The sequence below is a fragment of the Polistes fuscatus genome, unplaced genomic scaffold (assembly GCF_010416935.1).
Source record: "Polistes fuscatus isolate 324 unplaced genomic scaffold, CU_Pfus_HIC Scaffold25, whole genome shotgun sequence".
NCBI lineage: Eukaryota > Metazoa > Arthropoda > Insecta > Hymenoptera > Vespidae > Polistes > Polistes fuscatus.
In genome coordinates, this window is record NW_025113102.1 from 2,630,674 (window position 1) to 2,639,545 (window position 8,872).

The 8,872-nt window shown below is 29.9% G+C and overlaps 1 protein-coding gene across 1 annotated transcript; it reads right to left on the reverse strand.

Moving 5' to 3' along the window:
* Nucleotides 1-6,781: 6,781 nt before the first annotated feature.
* LOC122518647 (piggyBac transposable element-derived protein 4-like) lies at nucleotides 6,782-8,308 on the reverse strand. The gene has a single exon (XM_043637693.1). The coding sequence runs from the start codon at nucleotides 8,306-8,308 to the stop codon at nucleotides 6,782-6,784; it is 1,527 nt and encodes a 508-aa protein (XP_043493628.1).
* Between the last annotated feature and the right edge of the window lie 564 nt (nucleotides 8,309-8,872).

Consider the following 8,872-nt stretch of genomic DNA (forward strand, 5'->3'; position numbering starts at 1 on the left):
TATAATATCATTTAATTTAAAATTATTTTGACAGATCGGTGCGTTAACTTAGAATTTAATTATATATTTATCAAAATTATAAATAATAAAAAAAAAAATTTTTTTAAATTAACTTCTATTATTATTATTTAAAAATTTTATTAATATTAGAAATGTAATTAAGGTTGTTATGCGTATAAAATTTAATGTAAAAAGAATTAAAGTTAGAGTTAACAGAAAATTAAATATTTCTATAGTATATTTTTAAAATATATACTTTATGGCTTATTAACAAATTTTAAATTATCTTTTTTTATAAAATTATAAATCAAAATTTATTAATTATTAACTGATAAAAATAAAAAAAATGAAAAATTGCGTAAAATTGTGCCAATTCCAATATAAGGAGTTGTAATTTCTTGTCTACCTAATCAAGTTATAATAAATATAAGAATGCAGACACTAATATTAAAATAATTTTATTAAATATGTTTAAATTTATTTCAAAAATGTAGGATTTGATAAAAAGGTAGTATTTAATATTAGAATTAAAATTGATATTAATAAAGCAATTAGTCCACCTAATTAATTAGGAATAGCTCGTAAAATTGTATAAGCAAATAAAAAAATTCAGGTTTATATGAATAGGAGTAATTATAGGATTAGCTTTAATAAAATATCTGGGTCTCCTAGTATATAAAGATTTGAAGTGTTAAAATAATAATTGAAAATTATTAATAATAAATGTGATTGAATCTTTAATTAAAAATTTATGAAATACAATTTAATTTAAATTACTATTTATTGATTAAATTTTTATTAATTGATCCTAATTTATGAAGATATATTAGATGTATAATAACTAAAAATAAAATTACGAAGGGTATGTGCCGTCCCCGCAGTTAAACGAGTAAACCCGACACAAAAAAAAAAATTCGTTCCTTATCCCGGTCAATTTCCTTTAATTTTAGAAACTTTACGCGGTTTAGAACTACGTTGCTCTATTTTTGGTCAGTCCGTTAAGCCGGTACTCTACCAGGGATCTGGGCTAGAAGAGCCAATAACTTGCAAGTTTGAGATGGATGAGGTGCACTTACCCTTTAAATTTATGAATGTGACCTCTGGAAAAATTTCGTCTTGGTATGAATTGTGCTAAATGCCGATGATCCACGGACCCTATTGCCTTTGAATCGATTACGTCGATTGGATGGTCGCAGGATTTCGGTGTAATAAGGTTTTTTAGTTATTAAATAAATGTCACTTGATTAACAGGTAAAACTAAAGTATATTCTTCAAAGTTTAAAAGTAAATAAAAATTGCACAAGTGGTTACACAATTTCGATCACTTGTGGTAACTGTCACACGGAATATTACAAATGTAACACGAATTATAAACGTAGCGTGTTAAAGTGCGTTTACTGTACGCAAATTGTAATAATCGGTTATAAATGCGCGACGTGTACGAACTCTTATATAAAATTTGTATAATTAAGCAAAATTGTAAGTTCGATAATTATTAACTATGTCGTGTTAATAATTTATAATAAATGATGAAAAAGTCTGTCTTCCAAGTTAATTAAGTTGTAATAATAAAGAAGACTATCTTGAAAAAGACTTGTCTTAAACAAGAAGCTGTTGTATTGGAAGAGAGACTCTCAAGCACAAAATGTATAAGTATAAAATATTTAAGCAGAGGTAATTAAGATTTATGTGTTAAAAGCATAGAGGTTGCCGGTAGACTACTAGCGTGGAGTCTCTTGGCTCCCCACGTCGAGTCCCGTACGGCCGAGTGGGATTCAATTCAAAATCACAACAATTCAATTTCAAATCACAACACACGATATTTGGGAAAACAAAATATATTCTTAAATAACAGTTGATATCCAAATTATACACCAAGTTTACACAATTTATGTTCACAATGTTAGAAGAAAACAACGCGTCGTATAGCAAACGTTAACTGAACGCAGTATTATAAAGATGCAAGAAAGTACTCTTATATAATATTTGTATAATTAAGCAAAATTGTGAGTTAGATAAATTATTAACTATTAGTTAATAATTTATAATAACTGATGAAAAAGTCTGTCTTCCAAGTTAATTTATTAACGTATAAAGAAGACTATCTTGAAAAAGACTTGTCTTAAACAAGAAGTTGTTGTATTGGAAGAGAGACTTTCAACCACAAAATGTATAAGTATAAAATATTTAAGAAGAGGTAATTAGAATTTATATGTTAAGAGTATAGAGTTTGCCGGTAGACTGCCGGAGAGGAGTCTCTAAGCTCCCCACGTCGAGTCCCGTACGGCCGAGTGGGAGGTACCCCCACTCGCGCTAGGTGCTTCCTCCACTACCAACTTCTTTTCTGCGAAACGCCAACCTTGGAGAAGAATGTGCTGACGATTAATATTCTCGGAAGCGAGGAAATATTAATTACTATCAAGGGCGAATTCTCCGAAGAGATAAAGGTGTCATGTTACGTTGACAAGATATATGTTACAATCAAGCGCGAATTCTCCGAAGAGATAAAGGTGTCAAGTTACTATCAGGCAGAAATTCTCGGAACTGCACGTGCGCCTTATACTTGAGCTAAAATATTTCCTTTCATTGCACGTGTGCCTTTATTACGACTGTGGGAATTTTATGTGCAAGCTAACATTATTACTTTATATAAATGTTATTAATTATTTGTTTTATTAATTATTAATAATTGTCAAAGTTTATTCTCAATTAAAGGAAAAATAAAATATATAATAACGTTATTTACAGCAATCATTTAATTAAAGATATACGCTAATAGTAATTGTTATATTAACCAAATGATAAATAATAAGTGTCGGTAATGTAGGAGCACGAAGTAGGTATTACCGACTTCCACTTATCAAAAGACCCGTTTACCGACTTCAGTTGTCGGTAAGGCAGGTTTCTCTATAAACGACAATTGATATATGTTTTACTATTACCGTATGTTGTCAAAAATGATAATTATCGATGGTCGTTCATAAGAGTGCTTAATACAAATAGAATTTACAGTGAATATAATGTAAGGTGAATTATTTTACGGTTATTTGTTATACAAAGGTAAATTATTTTAGTAAATCGTATCGTAGCTATGCGCAAATACAAATAAAAATATATAAGTGACAAAATTTTAAAAATTTTCGTATATATGACAGGAGGACAAATCACAATTATTGGATAGTACGTTTTGGTATATCAAATCGTCACTAGGACGTAGCAAATATTTATAATGTTATTGAATGCTTCATTAACAGATTGTGTATAATGCATAGATAAAAATACTCCTGTAATTACTTGAATAATTAAACATAAGCCTAGTAATGATCCAATGTTTCATCATATATTAATATTAATAGGAGTTGGTAATTGGATAAAAGATTTATAAATTAATTTAAAAATTATATTGTTTAAAATAAATGAGTTATTCTTTAATGTTTTTTTTTTTCAAAAAAATTATTTAACTGATTTTCAAAGGGTTTCTTTTATGAATTTATTAGACGATAAGACCTAACGAATTTAAAATATTAATTTATAAATTAATTTTTATAATTTTTAAATATAATTTAGGATTTTTTTATTGGAAGGATAATTAAATTTTTAAACTTTAATTTATTATTAACATGAATAAATGAAATTTAATGATAATTTTTATAATTAAAAGAATTAATTACCTCATGGATAACAGCGTAATAATTTTGGAAATTTTATATTCTTCTTCTTCTTCTTCATTCTTTAGTTTAGGCAAGTTGCCTGTTTCGTAACGACGTTTTTCTGCCTATTGCACTGTTAAATTGCCGCACCATCTTTTTTGTGGGAGCCCCGTACTTCTCCGGCCAATCAGTGACTTATCCCGTGCAATTCTGACGATTCTTCTGTTGTCCATTCTGCTAATATGTTCGTTCCATTCTTTTTTTTTTTACTTATTCCGAGGCAAAGTGTCGTTTCTATGAGTCGCAATGTTTTTTTTTATGTTGGGTAGGGGGCTAACCTGATCCAACAACCTTCCTCCTTTTCCCGGGCTTAGGACCGGCAACATGATCGCTGATCTCGATCCGCCCAGCATCATGCAGGCGGAGTTGAAATTTTATATTAATAAAATTAATTATGACCTTGATGTTGAATTAAAATAAAAATCAAGTGGAGAAGCTTAAAATTTTACTCTGTTCGACTAATAAAATTTTACATGATTTGAGTTCAGATCGGTGTAAGCTAGATCAGTGTAAGCAAGATCGGATTTTATCTATAATTAAATTTTATTGTATTGTACGAAAGAACTTAAAATAAGAAATATTTTTTAAAAAATATTGAATTTAATTAGTAATGTTATTTAAATATTTATTTAAATAATAATTTTAAATAATATATATTATTATTATTATTAAGTTATTTAATTACATTAATTGGAATTTTAATTGGAGTAGCATTTTTAGAATTATTTGAACGAAAAATTTTAGATTATGTACAAGATCCAAAAGGACCAAATAAAGATTTTTTTCTTTTTTATTTTTCTTTTGTTTTTTATATAGGTATTTATTATCCTCCTAGTGATGCAATTAAATTATTTATTAAAGAAAATATTAAAATAATAAAAAATTATTTCGTTTTTTTATTTAATTAGTCCTATGATTTTATTTAATATATTATAATTTTAATTCTTGGATTAACAATAAATGTTAATATTTATACTATAAATTCATTTATATTTTATAAAATAATGTGTTTAAGGTTGGGTGTTATATTATTTTGATGAGACAATGATCTGATTCAAATTATTCAATATTAGGAGGTATACGTTGAATTTCTCCATCTTTGTTTTATGAAGTTTCAAAATTTTTAATTTTTTTATTATATTTAATTATGTTAAAAGTTTTCAATTGTTAGATTATACAACATTTCAAAAATTTTTAGGTTTTTGATTGGTAAATATTATAACAGTAATTATTTTATTGAATTTTCGGCATTAGTTCGAACCTGACAGTCGTGACAGAGAGACTAGAGAATTTAAAGTTTTTGATCCCTAAAAACATGAAACGTGATCCTGAATTAAGTTCAAGTGAAGATGAGTTCGATTTCACGATGCTTAACGAGGAAATTCCGGCTGTACACAGAGAGCTTCAAGAAACAGAGAATAACAGCAGTAGTGACGATAGTGACGAAGTGAGAGGGTTCAGAAGGCGAAAGATCCGAGTAATAGACAGTGAATGTGACAGTGATACTAATACTTCAGAAAACTCACAGTCAGACAGTTCCGATTGGATTACTTGCACTGAATCTGAAGTAACACCGTCAAGAATACCATTGCAGAAATTTCAGAAATAGAAAAATAGAATTTCAGAAATTATCATCTTAAAAATGTAAAGATACATTTAATATTAAAATATAAAAGATTTATGTGTTACTTTATGTGTGTAATCATTTTAAGTTAGAGGTAAGAAATTCACCAAATACGCTACGAAACGCTTCGAGTTGCTGGTGCGCGGCGCGAAAAAGGTCCCGAGTGCAAAGGGTTAAAAGTGTTCCTTTGACTCGTTGAAGAAACACTGGTAGCGCTGCGTTATCTAAATCTCTAAATTTCTAATTTTTCACTTTTTGATATCCCTAAGCAGAGAAAGGATTTTAAGTGCGTAAATTTTACCGTTATATCTGTTTCAACATATAATACGAATTATACGATCAAAATCTAGGATTCTTAAATTACATATACCCTATGCAATATTCAACTTCGCCTAATACAATTAATGAACTGATTGAATATGTTCGGTATGCTTATTATAAATTAAACGGAGAGATGCTTGATGATATTTACGTAATATTACAAACGTGTACGAAATTAAAATAAATCAGTTGAATTAAGCAAATTATATAAGGGCTGATTATAGTTTTAAAATTTATTTAAATATATTCGTGGTGAACAATCTGACAACCTAACACGTCCAATCAATCAGGTTTTATTTCTTCTCTTTTCTCGTCATTTTCTGAGCTACGATTTTTCCTGCACACTTTTTCCTTTTCCTTGTTCTAATTTATATCAATTATTAATTCTAATATACTAATTATAACTCACAATTAGTTTTAGATCACATCTCATATAGTCACAGTGTAGCTACTGGTACAAACGATGTAGCACCTAACATTGTTATGTAAGATATGTATATCAAATAGCGAGTAGGGTAACAAATGCTCACAATCACAGTTAGTAGTTAACTATCCATAACTTTTGAGATTGTGCTTAAAGCATTAACATTCCAACTATCCGAACTAAGTTAATCGAATTTACTGGTTCAAGTAAAGCTAATTTCTATTATTTGTATATTTTTTTTTAATATAAATATGTTTAATTGTAGGTATATTTTTAACAATTTGTTAAATCTGAATTGACATTGAATAGATACTTAAAAAAGTATTTAAAAAAGTTTGTATTTATATTATTTATTTATTTTAATTTAAATTAAATTTATATACCAGTAAAAAATATTAGTTTAAATGAAGTGAGTTTCTATTATTAATTTTTTTTTTTACAGTATAAATATTTATAATATTAATTATTCATTTTTATAACAATATTTTTTACTCGACATTAAATAGAAGTTAAAAAATATGTAAATAAACATTTATTTACATTTTCTTTTTAACCCTTTGAACTCGGGACCTTTTTCGCGCGGCGCACCAGCAACTCGAAGCGTTTCGTAGCGTATTTGGTGAATTTCTTACCTCTAACTTAAAATGATTACACACATAAAGTAACACATAAAACTTTTATATTTTAATATTAAATGTATTTTTACATTTTGAAGATGATAATATCTGAAACGTTACTCTTTGTAACGCTTTCTTCGCTTCTCTGTTGTTTAGTGGTTTTATATAAAATATATGAATTGATCAAACAAATCTCCAAATCCCAAAAAAACAGTTTACGCCACCATTTCAGAGATTTTCTTAGGAAACAATACGTTGAAGTATACTGATCGGCACGATCGACACCGCCCATATGTTTGATGTAATCTATTATTACGTTAGGTTTCTTGACGGTCACTTCTACTCCACCTCGTAAAATTCGTTTTACAGGCGTCATTCCTGCATTGTCCCAGTTAGTCAAGCATGTAACAACCCTCTTGTCCTTCCACGCTAAACATAATGTATTTCTTTTCCGGTATGTTACTGTTGATTTTTTTCCGAATTTTATTTTTTTTATTTGTGCTGGTAGATGCTTCCTGTTTGTAAAAATAGTTCCTGTAAAGTGGCATTTTAATTTCAATAATTCTTCGGCTAAGATATAGCTCGTGTAATAACGATCGTTGAACATATGATGTTCTTGAGCACCAGGTAGTTTTTCCAGCAGCATTGAATACAGATGCAATGGTATTCTCGTTGTCACCTGCAGGTCGCGCCTTATCAAGCTGTCTGTTGTCAAACTTCCATAATAAGAAAGAATGCCACAGATGTAACCGATAGTTGAGTCTGCCATCGTATAAACTCGAATCCCCCATTTGGTCGGTTTCTTCGCGTTGTAAGTAATGAAGGAGACCCGACCTTCGAACATGATCGTAGATTCATCCACACAAATTTCTCTTCCCGGTGTAAAATAGTAAACAAATTTTGAATTTATGTAATCCAGGAAACAGCTAACTAGCTGTAAGCGTGTTCGTGGTCCTGCATCTTGTCTTTGGATTGTCTTTAGATGAAGCATCCAAAAAATCTGATTGAATCTGTCTCTTTTAAACTTGTTCGAATAAAAAGGAATGTAGCTGACATCACTCCGTGACCAATATTCTTGCAAATTTGCCAACGGCATTGTCCCCATATTTATTATCACACCAATAAACGCCCACATTTCTTCGATGGTTACATTCCGCCAATTTCGCCATATCGAGTAAGGAGATAATGTCTTTCCATCTAATTTTTTTGCGGCATAATTATTAGTTTCGATAACAATTTCATTCACCAGTTCATCAGTAACAAAGAGTTTAAAAAAATCGAATGGTTCTTCCTTATCTGATGGTGCGTGCGGTCCTGCAGTAGTGTCGCCGGCTATGAATGGTATTCTTGACGGTGTTTCTTCAGATTCAGTGCAAGTAATCCATTCGGAACTGTCCGACTGTGAGTCTTCTGTAGTATAAGTATCACTGTCACATTCACTGTCTATTACTCGGATCTTTCGCCTTCTGACACCTCTCACTTCGTCACTATCGTCACTATTGCTGTTATTCTCTGTATCTTGAAGCTCTCTGTGTACAGCCGAAATTTCCTCGTTAAGCATCGTGAAATCGAACTCATCTTCACTTGAACTTAATTCAGGATCACGTTTCATGTTTTTAGGGATCAAAAACTTTAAATTCTGTAGTCTCTCTTTCACGACTGTCAGGTTCGAACTAATACCGAAAATGAAGTCCGGTTCGTGGTTGCGGACTAATCCCAGATAAAAAAATCTTATCTCCATTTCCCTTTATACTTTATAAGATTATATAGAAAGAGTGTAAGAACCCGCGTCGAAGAAAGTAAACGAAAACAGTTAGTCCCGCGTATCAAGTTACCGCAGCAAACCAAGTGGTGAGCGATAGTCACCTCTCGAGTTGCGGTAGCACACCCCATGGTGAGTGAGGGTCACCTCTCGAGAGAAGAGGGTAATTTTCTTTTAACTATATTATGTGGTAAATTTAGTTCCAACGTTGTAGATGTGGTTGCCATTTTTCTTCGTTATGAATTTTTCTCATTACATGCAAACGTTTTGAAACAGTCATTGAAGTAACACTTAATGCTTTAAAACCTCTAAAATCGTTTCAACTGAATTTTCATTGAGTAATTTTTGCAATTCAAAATTTTTTAATTTTTTCAGCTATCCGAGTCATTCTTTGTCTTCTACGTAAAAATCACT

What these genes read in the sequence shown, in the direction of transcription:
- LOC122518647 (XM_043637693.1), bottom strand. Translation starts at nt 8,308, where the DNA reads ATGAAACGTGATCCTGAATTAAGTTCAAGTGAAGATGAGTTCGATTTC.